The sequence below is a fragment of the Dromiciops gliroides genome, chromosome 6 (assembly GCF_019393635.1).
Source record: "Dromiciops gliroides isolate mDroGli1 chromosome 6, mDroGli1.pri, whole genome shotgun sequence".
In the NCBI taxonomy this organism is placed as follows: Eukaryota; Metazoa; Chordata; class Mammalia; order Microbiotheria; family Microbiotheriidae; genus Dromiciops; species Dromiciops gliroides.
Genome location: NC_057866.1, coordinates 255,243,407 through 255,266,056, shown reverse-complemented (window position 1 = coordinate 255,266,056; position 22,650 = coordinate 255,243,407). Strand labels below are relative to the sequence as shown.

Genomic DNA, 22,650 nt, shown 5'->3' with positions numbered 1-22,650 from the left:
AATCTGGCCTCAGAAACTTGACACTTACTAGCTGTGTGACCCTGGGCAAGTCACTTAACCTTCATTGCCTTGCGCCCCCCCCCCCAAAAAAAAAGAAGAAAAAAAGAAAACACTAGTTCCTGACCTTTGTTCGTATATCAATTGAGGACTAGCTCTTGTTCTTATAAATTTGAATAAATTCTTTATCTTAGATATGAGAACTTTATCAGACAAACTTTTGGCAAAGGTTTGTTTTCCTTCCAATTTTAACTACCTTAGTTTTGTTTGTGCAAAATATTTTAAATTTTATATAATCAAAAGCACCCATTTTATTTGTTGTGATTCCCTCTTTCTCCTTTTGTCATGAACTCTTCCCATATCTAAAAACGGAAAAAGTAGTTTCTTCCTAGCTTCTATATTTTGTTTTGAGACTAGGTCTTCCCATTTGCCCTGGCTAGAAGTAGGACAGGCATTCACAGACCTGTTCCTGATTTCACACTTCATACTTCACACACAGACCAGGCTCTGTGTACTTCTGGGTAGAAAGTCTGGATCGAGCTTTTTTGTCTCTTTTGGTCTTCTTGCTTTCTTGGGGGATTGAGCGCCGTGTTATTCCAGAACCTCAGGGACAGTTCAAGGTGGGGACTTGCAAGTTTTCAATGTTTCCTAAGTGGTCTGATTCACAGCAGTCTGATTATTCCCACCCCCACCCCCAATCAGGCTCTGCTTGTTCTTAACCTGGGTGGTGGATCTGTGCAACACAGCTGTGAACTTGCTCCTTGGTGGAAATTTCAGTTGTTGTTTGTCCTTCTGTTTTAAAGAGGACCAGTGACATTATGGGGTGATGTCTTGACTCGTGTGTGAATTGGATTTTAATGAGGCAGAGTTACACAAAGTTATCGCTTCACTCTTGTAGAGTCCTCAATGTCGAGTGGCAGGACAAAAGGGAGGATGACTGGCAATGGCTTTGGGATGCAGTGGCTCCACAGTGCCTGCTTCAGCCTCCTTCATGGCTGTTGGAAATGGTTCTCATCTGCTCATTCTGCCTGGGGAAGTTTTCACATGTGTAGGGTAGACACCCCCCTAACTCACCTGCAGGTCTGAGGTCTATCAGTTACCCTCACCCTGCTTTAATCCATTTGCTGAGATGGTTCATTGGGGTGTGGCCACTGCATGCTACAGCTTTTTGGAGCCACAGATGAGAGTTGACAGGTGGACATCAAAGATGGGAAGCAGCCCTGAGCAGGGCTCTGCAATCACTCACAGCAGAGATACTAGTCTTCCCTGAACACCCGGTAAACTGAGGATTTGCAGTAGACTCCTGTTGGAGTCGGGTGTGTTAGTCGGCTACGAAGCTTTTGAGGTTCAAAATGACAAAACTCCAAGTCTGTCCTGGTTTTCTGTTGATGCTTTCAGACTGAACTGGAGGCTGGAGCTGAGAGGGCCCTGCTCCTCCCTGAGGTCTAAGCTACTTAGCTGCTGTTGGCTTATCTGAACTTGCTCCTTGTTGGTTATACAGCCTAGTGTAGTGTTAGTGTGTGTAAACACTCCTCATCCCTGAATGCCTTCTCAGTCTCCCCTGGATCCATGATGCAGCACAACGGGTGGTGAATGCCAGATCTGTCAATTGGTGCCTGTGCCTGTAACCTTTATCAGGTAGGGGTCCTGCTGTCTTTCAGTTTCTGTGAACTGAAACCCAAGAATATTCCACTCTTGCATGCCCCTTGCCAAGTCCCCAGTGTTCACAGACACTCACTGTGTTTTCAGTCTTGAATTTGCCTATCAAGATTGGGACTGGTGCATTTTCTAGATCTTTACCCTGAAACAATAAATCACATCAAGGCTTTTTTAACTCTTACGTCTAGAGGTGGTTGGTTGAATTTGCATATTGTTAAATTCGCTTCAAAGTCATGATTTATTCCATCAGTTGTTGTGGAAAAAGTAACTGAAGTTTAGCCTTTTCATTTAGAAGAGTTTTGTTCTTTTTGTGTGTGTGCTCAGTAACATCAAGATAAATACATTTGAAACCCTGTAAAATGTACTTTTTGATAACGGTTACACTGAATGTTCAAGTATGTATCTTTTTTTTGAGCCAAGGTTTTTGTATCAGGCCTCGAAGTAATAGATAGACTGACTTTGTATTGCTACTTTTCTGAGCAGGTTTTTTGTTGGTACAGCATTAGTGTGCCACACTACCATTTGTTGTGCTAACTGCTGAAATACCAATGGTTCTGCAGTGACTATAAATTACTTCATATTTAGCTCATCCTTTTCTAATTTCCATTTTTGTGTAAGCTTTATAACATACACAACTCTGCCAAAGCTGGAGTGGTCAGAAGAGCTCCTGTAATTTCCCAGAGTGGAAGTGTCAGCGTCTCTCAATTTTCAGTATTCATTTTGACTTTACTATGAACCGCAGTCTCTTGTCCTTCCATCTCTCCTAAATCTGCCTCTTATCCTCAGCAGGATCCCTTCTTCCCTTTAATTGCTTCCTGCCCTCTCAGTCTTTCATCCTTTTTCTGGCCTCTCTTTTGACCCTTGAGGTTCTGGGTCCTATATATAACCATTTTAACAGGGCACTGCCTTCTCTCTTAATCTTTTGGCCTCCTTGTCCATCTGTTCTTCATGTCTGGCTAATCCTTAACCTTAACAGCCACACCACCTGTCTGCTCAGTTCCTATTCCAGAGCTTCTGAAAGCTGCTGGAAGGAGCTAGAGGAATTTATAATGAAATTATGCCCATAGGGTTCAATATAAATTCTTACCTAACCTCACATGGACCCTCCATAGTGCACAGTAGTTCTTTTATTCCCCTTTGATTGTCCATAGCTGTTTCTCACCTTCTCTTTGCTCAAGTTCCCAACAGGCTTCCGAGCCTTTCTTTCCATTGATTCTGACTCAGTGCTCTTGAATTTTTCATTGCATATCCTTATTAGTAACAAATTCTTGAGCATGCACTCCCATGAATTATATGTGTTCTACAGTATTCATAGTTATGTATGTTATAAAACTTACACAAAAATAGAAATTAGAAAAGGACGAGATAAATATGAAGTAATTTATAGTCATTAGGGGGCCTGTGGAATTGTGTAGAGCAATGACATGGTTAGACCTGCTTTTAAGGGAAAGTAGTCTTTGGGGGAAATTACTGGGATGGGAGTTCTATTGGAGAGTTGAGAGGTTTGAAGCAGGCATGACAATTAGGAGGCTATTGCAATTATCCAGGAGAGAGGTGATGAAGGCTTGAACCAGGGTCTGTATCTTCTTGAGCAGAGAGAAGGGAACAGATGCAAGAGTAGCTGTGGAGGTCAAAAGATCTGGCTACTGATTGGACATGTGGGGAAAGAGGAAATGAGGAGATGGAGACAGCACAGAGGTTGGGCTAAGCACCTTACACGTATTATTTCATTTAGTCTTTACAACAGTCCTGAGGGGTAGAGCCTGAGGAGACAGGCAAAAAAAAAAGACGTTAAGTGACTTGCCTGAAGTCACACAACTAGAAAATGTTTTAGGCTGAATTTGAACCGAGGTGTTCTTGACTCCAGGCCCAGTACTCTACCCACCGCGCCTTCTAGCTGATTCTTGTCTTCCTTGTCTTTATTTGCCATGAACACGTTCGGGTTGTCATTATCCAAGCTATATTACTGATGTTTCCCAGCCTCTCTGACCCTTGTGGTGCTGCTGGAAGCCTAGCAGGCCAGTCTCCATCTCTGGAGTGTACTCTTTTTGGCAGTGTCTTTTGGAATCCCTGTTTTCCTTGCCTTCCCACCTTGTGTTGTACCAGATTCATGTTACCTTGCCCATCACATACACTATTCTCTGTAGTCTTCCTACGCTACTTCTGATAGGATGGAAGGTCTTTGAGGGCAGGAGCTATGCTTGCTTCCTTCCTTCCTTGGCAGTGAGGGTTAAAGTGACTTGTCCAGGGTCACATAGCTAGTAAGTATCAACTGTCTGATTCTGGATTTGAACTCGGGCCCTCCTGAATCTAGGGCCTGTGCTTTATCCACTGCGCCACCGAGCTGCCCCCAGGAACTATGATTTCTTAAAGTTGTATTTCTAGTACCTACTACACTGGCGGCTTAAAATAAGTGGTTTACAAATGCTTGAGTAAGAATTGTTGAATACAGTTGGATAGTGAGGTGTTGCTATATATTCTTGCCCCTATTTACCTTCAATAGAAGCATAATTTCTTACTGCCTTTAGGCAGCAATAGTATATTGTTCATATCTTTCTGTCCACACACACACACACACACACACACACACTCAATTGTATGTGTTCAGCAAAAAAAACCCCAAAACTATTAAATTGCATGTATGTAGGCAGATATATTTGAGAACTTCTTGGTGGTACCGTAGCCTAATTTTGAATGCTGAGAAGAAAAATGTTTATTTTGTAACATACTTTAATTTGTTGCTAATATCTTGATTCCTTGATTGAAACTTGATTACATTTAACTTTAGTTGTAGCAATTACTTATGTAATATAATGAATGGTGAAGTTCAGTCTGTAAAAATGTCTTTGGAATTTTCTTAAAATAATACTTTGAGAAGTTCTTTCTAGTAAATTTCAATTCTAATTTACATTTCTACTATCTTCACTAGTCTGAAATATTTCACGGCAAAATAATTTGTCAAAGCATTTTATGACTCATAGGAATTTAGAGCTGGAATCACAGATTTTAGAGTTGGAAGGGATTAATAATAATGAAGATGATAATAATTGCTAGCAGATTTAGATAACCCATAACTCAAAGATCCCCACTAAGACATACCCAACAAGTGAACTGTTCATCTAGGCTGTGGTTGAAGATCTCAAATGAGGGTTGAAGGGTATGTACAGTTGAGTGACTTTTTGGTTGTGGCTACCCAAACCACTTTCTTCTTCTACCTCTCCCATTTCACAGGTGTACAGGAGTGCATTACTGTGCCTATTTTTTCACAGCCGCTCATTTCCATTTTTGACACCTTTGCCAATTTGATGGATGTGAGGTGGGACCTCAGAGTTGGTTTAATTTGCATTTCTTTATTAGTGGTTTGCAACAATTAAAAAAAAATTGCTGTTGATAGTTTGGTTTTCTTTCTTTGAAGCAGCATGCCCCAGACTACTGGTCCTGCTTCCAGCCCAGCCCCCACAACAATTCCTTTGGAGAAGGGGCCAGATCCCCACCAACTTCCTGCCAACTGCAGCTCACAGGGTAGGCACTCCAGCTTAGCTGAAGCAGCAAAGTCCCCTGGGAAAGAGATGGAAAGCAGCATGTAGCAGGCAAGTCATACCACCACAACCTTGACCACCATCTCTGCTCAGACCCAAGGGGAGTCAGCCCAGGACCCTAAACCCAAGAGATTTTGGAATAGTAATGTCTCCAGTCCAGTGCTCTCAGCCATCATGCCAGGAAGCACTCCTGTTGGAATGTAGTCTGTCCATAGCTCTTGAAGACCAGAGAACACAATTCTTGCCACTGCAAAGTTGCTATCTAGCTATACTGTCTAAAATATCTGAGTGGTCGCCAATAAATTATAAGCTTTAAAGAGGTTAGACTTTTAAGCATTTATTAAAGAGCATTAGGATCTAATGATCAGAGAGAAAGGTAAAAATCTAACTATTTCTAAGAGATCCTATCATCCGACCTGCCATGGCAAGGTCAGGAACAAAAAGGACCCAACACTTCCTTCTTCCTCCCAGAAGCCTCCTGTGAAACTGGGAACATCCCATCCACACGCACACACAACTCCAAGCTAATTGGCTGGTAGCTTTGATAGACAGTACCCACGAGCAAACATCACTTCTTGATGCCAAGGAACTGACCACATGGCTTGCCCTCAGATGCCTTCTCCTCATGGCGGAGCTTTCTCCAGCAGGTGGTATCACTCCAATTGTGGCACCACCGTGGTCTGCTAGTATTTGATGAGTGGAAATGACATTAAAGAAGAGACATGACCATCTGCCCAAGAACTATGGGACCTTTCCATCTGAATTGAACCTGAAACCTCATTAGAATGTGAGCTCCTTGGGAGCAGGAATTACCTGATTTTTTGTTTGAGTACTTGGTATTTTAGTCAGCGCTTTACATGTAGTAAGTGTTTAATAAATTCTTTTTTTTATTCATTTATTCATTTTCATTCATTCTGCCCCCTCCCAAAGCGTAGTAATATTCCATTACATTCATGTTCCACAGTTGGTTTAGCCATTTCCATTTGTTGGGTGTCTACTTTGTTTCCTTTTTTTTTTTTTTTTTTTTTGCTACCACAAAAAGTGTGGCTGTAAATACTTGGGTTTAATTGAGGTCTTTTTTATCTTTGGGATATAAACTTAGTAGTGGGATCTGGGTCAAAGGATATAAAAACATTTTGGTCACTTTATTTATATACTTCCAAATTTGTTTTCCAAAATACTGATTCACAGCTCCAGCAACAGGGTACCTTTCTTCTCCCTTCCAACATTGACTATGCCCATTTTTTCTCATCTTTGCCTATTTTGTGGGTATAAAGTGAAATATCACTATTGTTTTCATTTGCATTTCTCTTTTTGGTGACTTGAAGCATTCTTTGACATGGTTATTAAGTTTGTAGTTTTTCTGAGAACTGTTTATTCTTATCATTTGACTACTTATTTATTGGGGAGTGGCTTTAGGATTGATTGTAGAATGTGGAGAATGGGAGTAACTAGATTGTGAGGAGATTTAAAGACCATCTGAGCTTTGTAGAATATGGGTTGGAGTGGGGAAGAGGACTGAGGCAGGGTCCTTAATTAGAAGGCACCTTTTATGGTAGTAATGGTTCAGACAAGGAGCTAGGTGGTGGCTGTGTGAGTAGAGAGAAGGCATCATGTTTGAGAGTTGTTGTGAAGTGAGAAGGGACAAGATCTGCTTATGGATTGGACTCCAGGGAGTGAGGGTGAGGGCTCAGTGATGACACTTTTCTTGGCAGCCTGGGGACTGAGGGTGAGGCTGTGGAGGGCAATGGGGGTTAAGTGACTTGCCCAGGGTCACACAGCTAGTAAGTGTCAAGTATCTGAGGCTGGATTTGAACTCAGGTCCTCCTGAATCCAGGGCTGGTGCTTTATCCAATGTGCCACCTAGCTACCTCCACTCAGTGTTTTTTATCCATTATGCCATGATATATTGGTGCCGCCTCCCCCCATGCACCCCTTTTCCCTCCCCCCCAATTTGTGTGTGTGTGTGTGGGGGGCAATTGGGGTTAAGTGACTTGCCTAGGGTCACACATCTAGTAAGTGTCAAGTGTCTGAGGCCGGATTTGAAATCAGGTCCTCCTGACTCCAGGGCCAGTGCTCTATCCACTGTGCCACCTAGCTGCACCCCCCCCCCCCCCAATTTTTAGGAGTTTGAAAGAGGCTTTAGTTCATGCGGAGATATATACTCTGCAGAAAAGAATCGATTTCGTCAGTGAATGATTGTCTTTTAATATAACTATTTTCTTTGAATCTTGACAAACTATATTGTATCAAAATCCTTTAATGATAATTTGAAAGTTGTAGACATTTTATTTTAAATGCTTATTTTTAGTTTGGTATTTTTTCTCGGGACATTTCAATGATCTTTTGTAATGTTACATATGGAGCCTTCTGATTTTAGGGTTTGGCAGTTCTCTGAAATATTTGAATGCTTAAACCAAGGACCTGTAAAGTGCCGGGTATACAGACCTCTCTGTCATCAAGGAAATTAATTTGTATATGGGGAGATACCATTTGCAGTTATGTATATACACAGTATAGACCCAATAACTACAAAGCGGGTTAATATTAGTAACCAGGGGTGGAGAGGGTGAGGACCAGGACAGACTGTAGGTAAAAGTTGAATTTTGAAGAAAATGAGTGATTCTTAGAGGATGAGGTGAGAAGAAAAGTAGTGCTAAGGCATATGGTGATTGGAGAGAAGTGAGCCCTCGAAGTGAGGTCAGGGCCAGGCTGAAGAAGGGTTTTGAATAGCCATGTCTTGTTTATTGGGTAGAGATAATAGTGAAGCCAGGATGATGGGGGGTGGGGAGGCAGGGAGAGGAGAAAAGGGCATTATAGGCATGGAAGTAGGACATACATGGTGTGTACTGGAAACAGCTGGTGCGTCAGTTGGACCAGAATGAAGGAGAAAGGATATAAAAAATTCTGGAGAGGCATGTGGGGACTAGACTGAGAAGGAATCATTGAATATTTTTGAGTAGGGAGTGACACGGTCAGATTTATGCTATGTGAATATCAGTGAGAACCGGATGGAAGATGCATTTGGAGAGGCAAGGAGGATTGCTGTAGTCTGCATGCAAGAGTGACCTGGGGCCTGCCCCACAGTGGTGTGGCAGCATCAGAGAAGAGAAGGGGACCTACCTCATGGGAGAGATGTGACAAAGTTGTACAGCATTTGGCAACTGACTGTATATGGGGAGAGAGAGAGTGAAGCGCTGAGGATACCCCTGGGTAGAGAAGTTAGGAAGAAAGGGAGGGTTTGAAGTAAAAGATGACAGTAAAACGGAGTGGCCTTGAGGGACAAAGACTGCATTGTCACTACAAAGTTAGGTTTTATAGTCTTGAGAGAAAATTCGGCTGTTATATTTCTTATTTTGGAGAAATGTGGAACTTCCCATTATCAAACTGAACAAATTTTGCTCTTCATTCCTATGTGTGCATTAATTTTGGTGGAAATATAATTATTAAAATTTAAAAAAGTTAAAAGAAATTATACTTCAGTCTATATTCATACACAATCAGTTCTTTCTCTGGAGAGGGATCACATTTTTCATATTAAAATGTTTTCTAAAAATCAGATATATTGGTAACTGTTGCCATGGAAACAGTGATGCACTTGGAGTCACAAGATAGGAATTCAAATTCTGACTCCACTGAAGTCACGCTATCAAGGCCTCTGTTTCATTTGTGAAATGAAGAGGCCAGTGATCTCCAAGCTCTCTCAGCAGGTCAGGGTGGAAACTCCCTCCAATCTCTCTGCATAAATTATAATTGCTTGAGGGTCAGAGATTTCAAACAGCCTGCTCAAGGCCACACAACTCATCTCAAACCTTACACATTCCAAGCCAAAATTGTTGTTTTCCCTCCTAACTTCCTTATATATGTTGAAAATCGTTGCTATTCTTCCAGTCACTTGGGTGTGAAATCCCTTTGTAGCTAAACTCCTCCAAAAGGACTTCTATAACAGGCACCTCCACTTTCTTTCCTCTTATTCTCTTCTTAGCTCCTTGCCATCTGGCTTCTGACCCTTATCGTGCCAAATTTAGTTGTCAAATCCAGTGGCTTTTTCTCAGTCCTCATTCTCTTCCACCTCTCTGTAGCCTTTGACAGTGCTGATAACCATTTCCTCCTTTCTTTTCTCTCCTGGTTTTCTTCTCATCTGACTACTTTTCTGTCTCCTTTGCTGGATCCCCTTCCATATTATGCCCTCCAATCGTATGTGCCTCAGGGTTCTGTACTGGGTCCTGTTCTCTTCTCTTTCTGTAGTACTTCATTTCATGATCTCATCAGCTCCCATGGCTTCACCTACCATCTCTGTGCTGGTGTTTCTCACCTCTACCTTTCCTGCCCCAGCCTCTCATCTCCGACAATCTTTCATCCTCTTGGACTCCATGTCCAGTAGACATCTCAAACTCAGTATGCCCCAAACAGAAATTGGTATATTTTCCTCCCTCTTTCCCTGTTATTGTATAGGGCAATACCACCTTTCCAGTCTCCCAGGCTGGCAACCTAGGGGTCATCCTGGATTCCTCGCTATTTCTTATTCCTCCTATCCGAGCTGTCGCCAAGACCCGTCAGTTGTTACCTTTACAACATCGCTTGAATATGCCCCTTTGTCTTCTCTGACATTGCTCCTACTCTAGTGCATGGCCCTTATGGGTCTGCCTGCCCCGAGTCTTTCCCCATTCCAACCCGTTCTCCATTCTGGCACTAAAGTGATTTCCCTAAAACAAAGGTCTCACCTTATTCCCCAATATTTTCATACTCTTTGATCCAGTGACCCTGAACTCCGGGCTGTTCCATGAACTAGACACTCCATCTCCTGGCTCTGGGCATTTTCTCTGACTGTCCTCTTTGCCTGGAACACTTTCCCTCTTCCTCTCTGACTGCAGACCTCCCTGATTTCCTTTAAGTCCCAGCTAAAACCCCACCTTCTCATCCTTTTAAACGCTTCCCTTCTTTTGATTATTTCCTATTCATTCTGCAGATAGCTTGCTTTGTATGGATTTGTCTCTGCCTTTAGTCGCAAACTCTTTGAAGGCAGGCGCTGTCTTTTGCCTCTTTGTATCCCCAACTTTTAGCACAGAGTCTGGCACATAGTTGGCCCTTAATAAATGTTTATTGATTGATTATCATTCTGCACTCTCCCTCATTCCCTGTATCCAGTCAGTTGCCAAGTCTTATTGATGTCACTCTTCCTTTACGACTATCTCATGGGGTGCTGACAACAACCTTATGAGGGAGGTGCTATGATTATCCTTATTCTGCAGTCGCAGAATTGGAGACAGACTGAGGTCAAGGTGGTTTGCCCAGAGTCACACAGCTAGGAAATGTTTCAGGCAGTCCAGCACTCTTAGCTGCTGCAGCACCTGGCTGACTGTAGCACTTTTTCCATCTGCCCCTTCTTTCTGCTCCTGTTGCAGCTCTTCATCTCTCTCCTGGGCAGGACAGTAGCCTCCTAGTCTCTACCTCTACCCATCTTCCACATTACCTGCCAGAGGGATAATCTTAAAGCTTGGATCTGGTCCTAACATTTCCATATGAAAGAAACTTTAATGGCTTCCTGTAGCCTTTAGGGTCAAACACTTCTTTATTTGGCTTCTAAAGAACTTCCTAGTACTACCCTATCCAGCTCCCTCCCTCTCTGCTCTGTACTTTTGAGCTGCTGGCTGTGCACAAAGTGATGGAATTGACGTTAGGAACCGCTGAATTCAAATCTGGGCAAATCAGCGAACCTGTCAACGCCCTTGTGTCAAAGATTGAGATAATAATAGTGTCTACCAGATCAGGTTGTTGGGAGAATCAGCATATTATAAAGTGCTTTCCAGATCTCAAAGCATCATGTAAGAGCTGCTTCTCCTTTTCCCCCTCCTCCAGCTTCTGTCCTCATCCCCATCCCCATCCCCATCCCTATCCCCATCCCTGTCTCCCCCCCTTTCTGTCTGGTCCTCCAGGACTCAAATGGTCTCCCCTTGTACCTCTCCTTTCAGAAACCCCTGACTCCCTTTAAGGGAGTGCAAATAAGGAGCTCAGGCTCTCCTTCAAGGGTTCTTTCTTGATTCCCACAATTACTTCTTCACTTCTCATCACATATATCTTTTGTATGTATCTTGTATTTTCTTGTTTTAATATCTTTCTTCCAACCCCTCCCTGCTATTGTTGGATTTAACTCAGAAGATCTAGTGCTCTGGACTATCAGATATGTGACTTTGGTCAAATTATTTACCCTTTGTATGTATTTCTTCATTTATAAATCTTAATTTATAAAATAATAATACTCAGCAGTACTTATTTCAGAAGGATTTTTGTAGGGAAAACAATGTTAACCATAAAGGGAAATGTGAAGGTGAACAACCAATATCCTATCCTCGTAATTTATGTATAGCTGTAAAAAGTTTGTTGTTTTAAAACTATGATATTGTACCTAAATGGGAAGGAAGTCTTAGCATTTTACATGGCTATAGAAAGAATCATTATTTTAACTAAATAAACTGCTTCACAAATTGCAAGTGAATTGACTTTTAATGTTTCCAGGTTAAGATTTGAATTTCTTGATAAATAAGTCACAAACAAATGTTTCCCCTTCCTCTGCCCATAGCCATTATTTTAAAAAACACATGTGATTTTCAAAAATAATCTTTAGTTTATATGTCTACTTGTTTCTTTTGAATTAACTTTACCCCCTTCTTCCCCCCAGGTGGATTCTCCACTGTGTTTTTGGTACGGACTCATGGTGGGATACGGTGTGCATTAAAGCGAATGTATGTTAATAACCTGCCTGATCTGAACATCTGTAAGAGAGAAATAACAATTATGGTGAGTTAGAGATTAACTAAACTTTCAAATATATGTCGTCAGATGACTGATTAAAGCTCTTACAATTTGTGTACGTATACCCTGTCCCCTTACTGATGTTTAACGAATGCTGGAAGAACAGTTAACCAGCATTTATTAAATACTCACTTGGTGCCAGATACTGTGCTGTGAACTAGGAGAAAACAAAAGCAGTTGCTGCCCTCAGGTGCTTACATTCTAACAGAGCCCACATGTGCTCACAATCGGGTTTATACAAGATGTGTTGTTTTGGTAAAGGGGCAAACCCTTCCTGTCAGCTGGCACAGGCCTACGTCTCACGTACTGACTTTGGGCCGTCAGCCCTTGTTTTCAGAAAGCCCTGCCCATGAAGGTGCAGTTAACAAGAGGCCTCTGCCCAGCCTGGTCAATGATGCATGAGCTGAGGGGAGTATTGGTGGTCCAAGCTTGTCTTTGTCCTTGGAAGTGGTTTGGTTGGATTCTGACAGGAAAGACCTTGCTCCAAGAGCCATTACAGAAGGATTTATTAGTGCTACTCTGCTACTCACCAGATACCCAAGGCAGGTGGTAGTTGTGAAGAAGACCTGGAGGAAGATGAGTTTAAACCCTTCTTCTGACACTTGTGACCACTGGCTGTCTCCGTGATTTAGGCAGGGAGTTCCTGTCACTCATGAAATCAAAAGTCTTATCTTTTCCCCAGAACAAATAGTAGCAGTGACAGCAACAACCCACTATATCCAGTTAGGTACAGTCAGTCCTGAAAACTGCACCACGTTACAAGAGCTTGGAAGCTGTAACCCCACCAATGGCCAGTCCCTATGCACACTTCAGCTTTTTGTCACTGTAAAGGACCATATTTACTGTGTAGATTCTGGTGCAGGAGAAGCTGTGAGGGGAGGAGGAGGGCTGGTCCTCATCACCCCCTTCTCCCATGACCTCTCCCCAGCCTGAGGCCAGGAGGGCCAACCTACCCATCTTGCTCCTGAAGCCCTAGGCACAGTCCAGGGAGCAGCCCGAGGTGGCTGCTATTTGTTGTCTTATTTTTGCACGTCATAGCTGTTTAGCATGTGTAAAACTGTCTTAGCTGGTATGTTAGGTTCCTGCAATTAAAAAAAAAAAATGTCACTGGTGAAGTTTTTCAGAGTTGTTTCTTTACACTCATTTTCTTCATAAATCAGTATAGACTTGATTCATCCTGAGGTTGGCAGGGCCAATTATATAGAACCAGAAATTAGTCATTTAAAATGGGTTTCCATCTGTTTCTGAAAACTGATGTGGTACTTTTTTTCCATTTAAAGTACTGATTGGAAGGGAACTTTGAGGAGTTTATTAGGCATATTGTAGCTATCTTATTTGTTGCCTGTCTTATTGAATTTGAAGGGTGGTAGTTGATATACCAGGCTTTAAAACCTGCTTAATCAACTCAGAAATTAATATGACAAAATCAGAAGCATTCTAAAACCCTCCATTTTCAGTATTATGAAATATTTAGATGCTCAGAATTCAGTGTGTGGATGTTTTGTTAATTATAGGATAAAAAATTTAGTGTGACATGATTTGTACAATGGTAAATTTGGGAATTGGGGGCAGCTAGATGGTGTAGTGGATAGAGGGCCAGACCTGGATTCAAGAAGGCCTGAGTTCAAATTTAGCCACTTATTAGCTATATGACCATCAGCAAGTCACTTAACTATGTTCCCTCATCTGTAAAATGAGCTGGAGAAGGAAATGGTAAACCATGCTACTATCTTTGCTAAGAAAACCCCAAATAGGGTCACAATGAGTCAGACACTACCTAAATGATTGAACAACAAAACCTTGGGAATTAATACTTATATTTTATATAGTCTTAAGAAGTAAAAATTTTGGCTACTTTGGTTTGACAGAAGATAATAAATTGAACATTCATAGAAAAATAACAGTTCTAATATGGATTTTTTAAAAATAAATTTTAACTTAAGCTATTTTTAAGAGCTCCTAATAATGCACTCTAAAATATAAAGCCATTTTTAATTTTTAAAAATCAAAACAGTAGTCATCTCTTCTCTCCGCCCCCAATGTGGAAGGAGGAGAAGAACAAATTTTCTGTTGTGGATATGCAGTCAAGCAAAACAAATTCTCTCACTGCCGTTGTCTGAAAAATATATGTGTCATTCTTCAGCCTGAGCCTATCACCTACCAGTCAGGAAGTGGGATAGTATGCTTTATCATTGGTCCCTTGGACTCATGTCTTCCATCTTTCAAAATTGGTTGTTTTTATAGTATACTTATTATATACACTGTTCTGGTTCTACTCATTTCACTCTGTATCACTTCATGCAAATATTAACATGCTTTTTTAAAAAACTTTTTTTAAATTAAAAAAAATTTTTTTTTTTAGTGAGGCAATTGGGGTTACATGACTTGCCCAGGGTCACACAGCTAGGTTAGTGTTAAGTGTCTGAGGCCGGATTTGAACTCAGGTACTCCTGAATCCAGGGCTGGTGCTCTATCCACTGCGCCACCTAGCTGCCCTGCCCCAACATGCTTTGAAAAATAATTTTTTTTCTTTCTTTTAAAAACAGCACAGTAGTATTATGTTAATTCATATACCACTGTGTTTAGATCTTCCCCAGTTGGTGGACTTCCCCTTAGTTTCCAGTTTTTTCCCCCTACAAAAAAGTTGATGTGTTTTTGAACACAGAGGGTCTTTTCATTTTTCTTTATCTTTTTTGTGGTATAGGCCAGTGAGGTTAAAGGGTATATATTATTTAGTAACTTTTTATATAAATTCCAAATTAATTGATTTCTAGAATGGTTGGTTCCATTCACAACTTTTACGAACAGTGAATGTGCCTGCTTTCTTTTTTCTTGTTTTCTTTTAAAATAGTATTTTATTTTTTTCCAATGACATGTAAACATACTTTTCAGCATTCATTTTTGTAAGATTTTTGAGTTCCAAATTTTTCTCCCTCTTCTTCCTCCTCCTACAGCCAGCAAACAATCTGGTAATGACTATACATTATAATTATGTTAAAACATAATCAGAACAAAAGGGAAAAAAACCACAGGAAAGAAGAAACAAAAAACCCCAACAAAAGTGAAAATAGTATTTGATCTGCATTCAAATGCTGTAGTTCTTTTTCTGGATGTGGAGAATGTTTTTCATCATGGGTCTTTCAGCATCTTCTTGAATCACTGTATTGCTGAGAAGACTTAAGTCATTTACAGTTGATCATCATACAGTGTTGTTGTTACTGTGTATAATGTTTTCTTGGTTCTGCTCATTTCACTCAGCATCAGTTTATACAAGTCTTTCCAGGTTTCTCTGAAATCTGCCTGCTCATCATTTCTTACAGCACAATGGTATTCCATTACATTCATATACCACAACTTGTTCAGGCATTCTCCAGTTAATGGGCATCCCCTCAATTTCCAATTCTTTGCTACCACAAAAAGAGCTGCTATAATATTTTTATCCTTTTTATGATCTCTTTGGAATACAGACCAAGTAATGGTATTGCTGGGTCAAAGAGTATCTGTTTGTATTACTTAGGAAATAGTTTCAGATGACAATAGCCTACTACAGATAGAATCTACAGTGCCCTATGATTTTAATTATGTAAAACATGATATTATCTGTATTTTCCTGAGTGTACTATTTTTCACATTAAAGAAAGCTTTAAAGAAACCGTTGTATTCAAGATGAGGTCAAAGTGGGTACATGATTGAGACATAAAGGGTGATACCATAAGCACATTAGGAGAGCAGAGTATAGTTTACCTGTCATATCTACGGAGAGAGGAAGAGTTTATGACCAAGCAAATGATAGAGAACATCAGGGAATGCAAAATGGATCATTTTGATTATTTTAAATTAAAACCTTTTTTGCACAAACAAAACCAGACACAACCAAGAAAGCAGAAAGCTGGGAAACTACTTTTACAGTCAGTGTATCTGATAAAGGTCTCATTTCTCAAATATATAGAGAACTAAATCAAATTTATAAGAATACAAGTCATTCCACAATTGACAAATGCTCAGAGGACAATTAATAGGCAGTTTTCAGATGAAGAAACTAAAGGCATCTATAATCACGTGAAAAAAATGCTCTCAATCACTATTGGTTAGAGAAATGCAAATCAAAAAAGTTCTGAGGTACCATCTCACACCTATCAGATTGACTAATATGACAGAAAAGGAAAATGATAAATGTTGGAGAAGATGTGGAAAAATTGGAAAAAATGTATTCTTGGTGGAATTGTGAACTGATGCAAATATGTTGGAGAGCAGTTTGGAACCATGCCCAAAGGACTATAAAATATTTCATACTCTTCAGTCCAGTAATATCACTACTAGGTCTCTGTCCCAAAAAAGATCATAAAAAAGGGAAAAGGACCCCACATGTATAAAAATACTTATAGCAGCTCTTTTTGTGGTGGCAAAGAATTGGCCATCCATTGGGGAATAGTTGAACAAGTTGTGCTCTGTGTATGTGATGAAATACTTTTGTGCTTTAAGAAATGATGAGCAGATTGATTTCAGAAAATCACAGGAAGACTTATGTGAATTGATCCAAAGTGAAATAAGCAGAACCAGGAGAACACTGTACACAAAAACCAGCAACATTGTGTGATGATCAACTGTGAATGACTTAGCTATTCTCAGCAATACAATGATTCAAGACAACTCTGAAGGATTTATGATGAAAAATGCAGTCTGTCTCCAGAAAAAGAATTAATAGAGTCTGAGTATATATCAAAGCATGCTTTTTTAAACTTTATTTTTCTTGTTTTTTTTTGTTTATGTTTTCTTTTACTATACCTGTGATGATCAACTCTGAAAGACTTAGTTCTTCTCAGCAAATAAAATAATCCAAGACAATTCCAAAAGACTCATGATGGACAATGCTCTCCACATCCAGAGAAAGAACTGTGGAGTCTTCATGCAGATTGAAGCCAACTATTTACACTTTTTTGTTTTTTCTTTCTTGGGGTTTTCTCTTTTGTTCTGATTCTTCTTATACAACATGACAAATGTGGAAATATGTTTAACATGATTGTAATATGTAACCTCTTAAGTTTTTTTTAAAGGAACCATTGTATTGAAGGGTTGTACACATTCTTTTTTATATTTTGCATTAGTAATGGGTAAGATCTTGTAGAAAACACAGTCTTTATAAATAATATATGTATATATTTTTTTCTGGGGAAAAAATTGAATTCTAATTTAATTGCCTCTTACTAGTTTCTGTTAAACATTTAAAAAATTGAATTGTGCTCAAGTATTAACATGAAAGATGGTGGTGTTACAGTAGACAGAGACTGCTGGTCTTGAAACCAGGAAGACCTGATTGGACTGACAGTGGCTTAACCTCTTACTGTACTAGGCAGTTCTCTAAAACTAAGTCCCGAAGAAGGTGCTTACCCACATTGGCAGAGGGATTTTCCTCAGGGTGGGATGGGGATGGGGGGTGTTCTTAATAACCAAGAAACTGAAATTCCAGTCCCCATCTCTATCTTTAGTAATAATCATATGAAGGATTGTTCCAAATCACTAATGATGGTAGAAATGTAAACCAGAAAAAGTCTAAATTTACTTCTATAGAAAATTGGCAAAAATGAGCGAATATGTTGGTGCTGGTGGTTTTCGATTTGGCAAGGTCTTTTAGGAGCTCATGGTTGGATTCTCTCAATTTCCATTTTACCCTCTGGATCTAAGATATTGGGATTAGTTTGCTTCATAATTTCTTGAAAGATGGTGTCTAGTCTCTTTGATCATGGCTTTTACCTAGTCTAATAATTCTTAGATTACCTCTCCTTGATCTGTTTTCTTTCCTATGGTATATTTCATGTTTTCTTTTTTTTTCTTCATTCTTTTGACTTTGTTTTATTGTTTCCTAATGTCTCATTGAGGCATTAATTTCCACTTATTCAATTCTAATTTTTAATGAGTTTTTTTTTTCAGTGAGATTTTGTACCTCCTTTTCTATTTGACCTATTCTGATTTTTAAGATGTTATTTCTGTTTTGTTTTTTTGGGGTGAGGCAGTTGGGGTTAAGTGACTTGCCCAGGGTGACACAGCTAGCAAGTATTAAGTATCTGAGGTCGGATTTGAACTCAGGTTCTCCTGAATCCAGGGCCGATGCTCTATCCACTGTGCCACCTAGCTGCCCCAAGGTGTTATTTTCTAAAGTATTTTTTTTTCACTGTGTGTACTGTTTGATTATAAAAAGGATTTGATTCAGTAAAGGGAAATGCCACTTTTTTAAAGGCAAGAAAAAAACCAGCTGGATCCAGAATGATTGTACAGATGGATAGATAGGACTGGTTCATTTGTCTTGGACAATGCAAATAGATCACAAGCCCAGTCTGTAGTTGAACAAGAGCAAAACAGGCTACATTGTATTTGAGATATGCAAGATGGTTCTTTTGATGATCCCAGGCTTCTTTCTGAAACAAAGGCCCATTTAAAAACAATATATTCTCCTGGTGATACCATATGACTGATTTCTGAAGAATTAATTAGAAGTTGAGGATCACTGAAAGGGTAATGAAAAGGGACACAGCATAAGCAAGCAGCAACATATCAACAGATGAAGTATACAAAGGGATGTGAGAGATGTCATTGGACAAATACATGGCTAGGAAAAAAAATAGCCTGTCATGTGGCAAGAACGAAGACAACATGATATTGTCAAGCTGAAGGCCCACAGATCTAAAGTATTTTTTTGTGCTTCTTTTACCAAGCTGCTAAATCTTTTCATATTCTTGCACCACACATATTTCTTTTCACATCGTTGTCTTCTATTGAGTTTGTCTTCCTCTTCCCTGCCACTGTACCAGCCTTTTATGGTCAATGTTTTTAGCTCATTTTCCCAGCCTGTTTCTTGACTTTGCGCTTTATGTTAAACTTTGAGTCTGCTCACCTGGGAGTGGAAGGCATTGTTCTGCGAATTGGGCTTTTCTGTGTGGCTGTTTTCCAAGCTATTTTGTGGGGTTTTGGTGTTTCCAAGGTGATGTGATCCTGGTAGAAGTGTGGTTACTACTCTTCTGGCCTGTGCTCTGGTCTTCACCCAGGAATGACTCCTGCTTCCCTGCAGCTGCAAGTACCTGGTGCCCCTTCTCGACTCTGGCTTCAAGCATTAGTGCTGCTCTTTCCCTTGGAACTGAGATCAGGGCTCCTACTCCCTTGTAACCAAGCACCAGCAGTCCTCTCTGCCCTAGAACTGCTTATGGGCAATAACAGCGTTAGTGGTTATCACCAGCTATACCAAGGTTCCCCGTAATCTATTTCTGACCAGTTGTCTGAGCCCCTTATCTCTTGGCCGGGAGTTCCTCAAGCTGCTGATGGTGGCGCTGTCTGGACCTCCCAAGTCTGGCCTAAGAGAGGCCAGAAACAATGTCTCAGCTCGACCTTGTGTTAGTTCTGCTGCTTTAATAGGCATTAAAGTTCTTTGGAAGGGGTTGTTGCCGGAGTTTAGCCGAGTTGCTGCCTCTGATCCACCATCATCACTCGGCTCCCTACCAATATATTCTCAACATTTTTTATGGCGTGTTAGGAACTAAGGGCAGGTTATCCATCAATTGAGAGAATGGCTGGAGCATTTGTGAATGTATTAGAAGTTTGAGAGTGACGGGAGGATTTGTATCCACTGCTTTAGGATGAGGTGAGACAATAAGGTACATGACGATTGCAGCCATGTTCGGTGGAGGGAGCAAAGGGAGAGAATAATGTGCGGTTCTGGTGACTAACTGGGTGATGGGCGTAGGAAGAAGGCTTCCTCCTTGCCTTGGGTGAGTGGAACTTGGGCTGTCAAGTGGCCCACACATCTAGGACTCTTGGGCTCATTTATTGTGTTGGTACGTTTCAGGGTTTAGCTCTCTAGGTGGGAAAGAGTATATTTGGAAATGCAGGTGATGTTGGAGTGGTGGACAACAACGACAACAACAAACCAGCCCCTGCTCTGAAGGAATTCAATTTTAGCAGGGAGACAACTGGCAAAGACTTATGTAATGTAAACAGTATAAATGGGATATGTCGGAGCTAATCTCAAAGGAAGGCATGGGCATTGAGAAAGGCATGGGAAAGGATTCTTGTGGAAGATGCCATTTTAGTTGACACGAAGGAAGCCAGAAAGCAGAGGTGATGAAGGTGAACTTCCTAGGCACAGGGGGTTAGGTCGTCAGTTAAAAGTCACATACCGGGGAAATGTTTGAGGAACAGCAAAGAGGCTTAGTGTCACTGAATCCTGGAATCTAGGGAATGGAAGTAAGGATTGTAAAGTAAATAAGGTATTACGACTGGAAGGGAAGGAGAGGGCCAAATTAGAAAGGTTATGAATGACTTTGAAATCCAAACAGGATTTTATGTATGATCTTAGAGGTAATAATAGGGACCCAATGGAGTCTGTTGGATGGGGGGGTAGGGTGACACTGATAGCTGAGGGGAGGAAGACCATGTAGGAGTAAGAGCGCATTTAGCACCTCCTGAGTGCAGTTTTAAGAAATGGGAAACCTTCTAAAATGGTCACTGACAACAGTAGTGTAATTTCAGTTCCACACTATATTGAAATGGTTTTTATAAATTTCAGTAAACCCTTCATGTTTTGGTTAGCTTCTAAAAAACAATAAAATTTTCAAGTACTTCTATGATCATTGGTCCCTAGAAATTAACTAAACATGCCACATATTTTCAAATAAAACCACTGAATGGCATTGTATACTAAGACTTTTAATTTACAGTTAAAATCCCATCTTATAGATGGGATTCCATACTATTTTTATTCCCTAAATATGGGTTAATTTGTAGCAATTGCCTAGGACAAAGTTTTTAAAATGTGGTTTTCAATTCTTTCATTAATTGTGTTCATCTCTGTTTTACAGAAAGAGCTCTCTGGACATAAGAACATTGTGGGTTACTTGGACTGTGCTATTAATTCAGTTAGTGATAATGTATGGGAAGTACTCATCTTAATGGAATACTGTCGAGGTAAGTAAACCACTAAGTATTCCATTTATATTTTACAAAATAATAAAAAGGAAAGTTCTTTTAAAGTAGATTACTCGTTATCCTTGTTTCTCCATCCTCATGATTCCAGGTATTTATTATTTTAATTTTAGTTTTCAGTCTTAATTAAGGAGGAATATTAGTCTTTTGAATCTTAGTCATCATTACTGTGGAGATGACATTCCGTCAACATCCTGTTTTAAATGGATAATTAAAAATATAGAGGAAGTCTAAGCAGATAAAGAAAGTATTTCTTGGACCAGGAAGCATTCTCTTTCCATGGGGTCTGTAATTCTGTTTACAACACGACAAAAGATAACGAAGTTCTTTTGTGCAGGACTGACATATAGCATGAATTCCGCTAACTAAAATACCTGACTGAGGGGGCTGAGATTTGACTTAAAGTATCCATTCAGGGCTGTAACCAGTGATGTGCAGTTCCTTTAAGTTTCAGAGGGCTCATAAATGAAATTGTATTTTAACCTAATTATACCGTCATGCATTTGCAAGTCCCATAGTTAATGAAGAGCTTTTTAACTGTTTTTGGCTAATGTTTTTCCCATTGTACAATAGTTACGTGGCCCAGTTATCTCAGCTCCTGACTCCTGCTAGACTAAACTGGCCATCATTCTGAAAGTGTCCTTAGCTTGCTTAGCATATCCAGGAAGCATGAATTGATGCATGCTGAGGGATGATTCTGTTGTTATCAATAACTGTCACCGTGTTTTAAAAGCTGTATCTAACAGCATTATTTTGGGGGAAACCCAACCATTTATTTTCCTCTCTTAGTTAAAGGATTAAAAAAGTAAAGAATACAGAATGTTGGGAGTTAACATATTGTGAAAATTGGACTTTTGGGCAATGTAAAAATACTTCAGACATTTGAATTGAGCTTGGTTTTCTATTTTTTCCCCTTATTTTTGCATATTTTCACCATTATATAGATGTTATTGCTTTTTTTTTTTTAACAGATACTTTCACTTTCTTATTTCCCAGGTTTTTTAATTTCTGTAGCATTTCAGTTGCTGATCTTTAACTTGAGTAGGCCAGAATTTGACAACTATTATTTCTGATGTAATTGGGGAGTAGAGTAATTAATTACCTGTATAACTTTTTTCCACTGGCAAACTGGTATTGTAGAAATACTCTCTAGCCTGGTGACTGGGCTTATCTACTTTATGTTTTCTCTGATTTAATCCACCATTTGCATCCCCCCCCCTTTTTTTTTTTTTTGCTTTTTGCCTTCTGAGTTGATATTGCCACGTTGTGACTGGTTCTAATGAAGTTTCAATACTGTATTGCCTAATATTTTAATGTTCAGGAACAATCTTCTTCACTCCAGAGAATAATAGAAATATTTAGGTGTCTATGACTAAGTGAAATGTGGGAAGAGTACATGTGCATATGCTTCAAATGATCATGAGTTGTAGGCTGGAACTTCTTGAGACAGAAAGACATTTAAACAACCGTCCCCCCCATTTAGCAGAAAAGGAAGGAGACATATATAAACTTTTGAGTTGAGAATTTTACCCTGTTTAAAGCACCACAAGTTTAGAATTTATATTATTTTGATATTTATTTCATGTCTTTGTGTTTTCATTTAAAATATGTATGATATAATTTGAATTTTTTCTTGATTACTAAGGTAAGGATCAACAAAGTACCCAGGGTA

The 22,650-nt window shown here is 39.8% G+C and overlaps 1 protein-coding gene across 1 annotated transcript in view; it reads left to right on the top strand.

The window, feature by feature from the left end:
* The window catches only part of BMP2K (BMP2 inducible kinase), a 103,238-nt gene that overhangs the window by 20,741 nt on the left and 59,847 nt on the right, over nucleotides 1-22,650 (top strand). Inside the window, exons 2-3 of the mRNA XM_043970356.1 lie at nucleotides 11,875-11,993; nucleotides 20,855-20,960. Coding sequence (XP_043826291.1) covers nucleotides 11,875-11,993; nucleotides 20,855-20,960 — 225 coding nt within the window. The remainder of the gene's footprint in view (nucleotides 1-11,874; nucleotides 11,994-20,854; nucleotides 20,961-22,650) is intronic.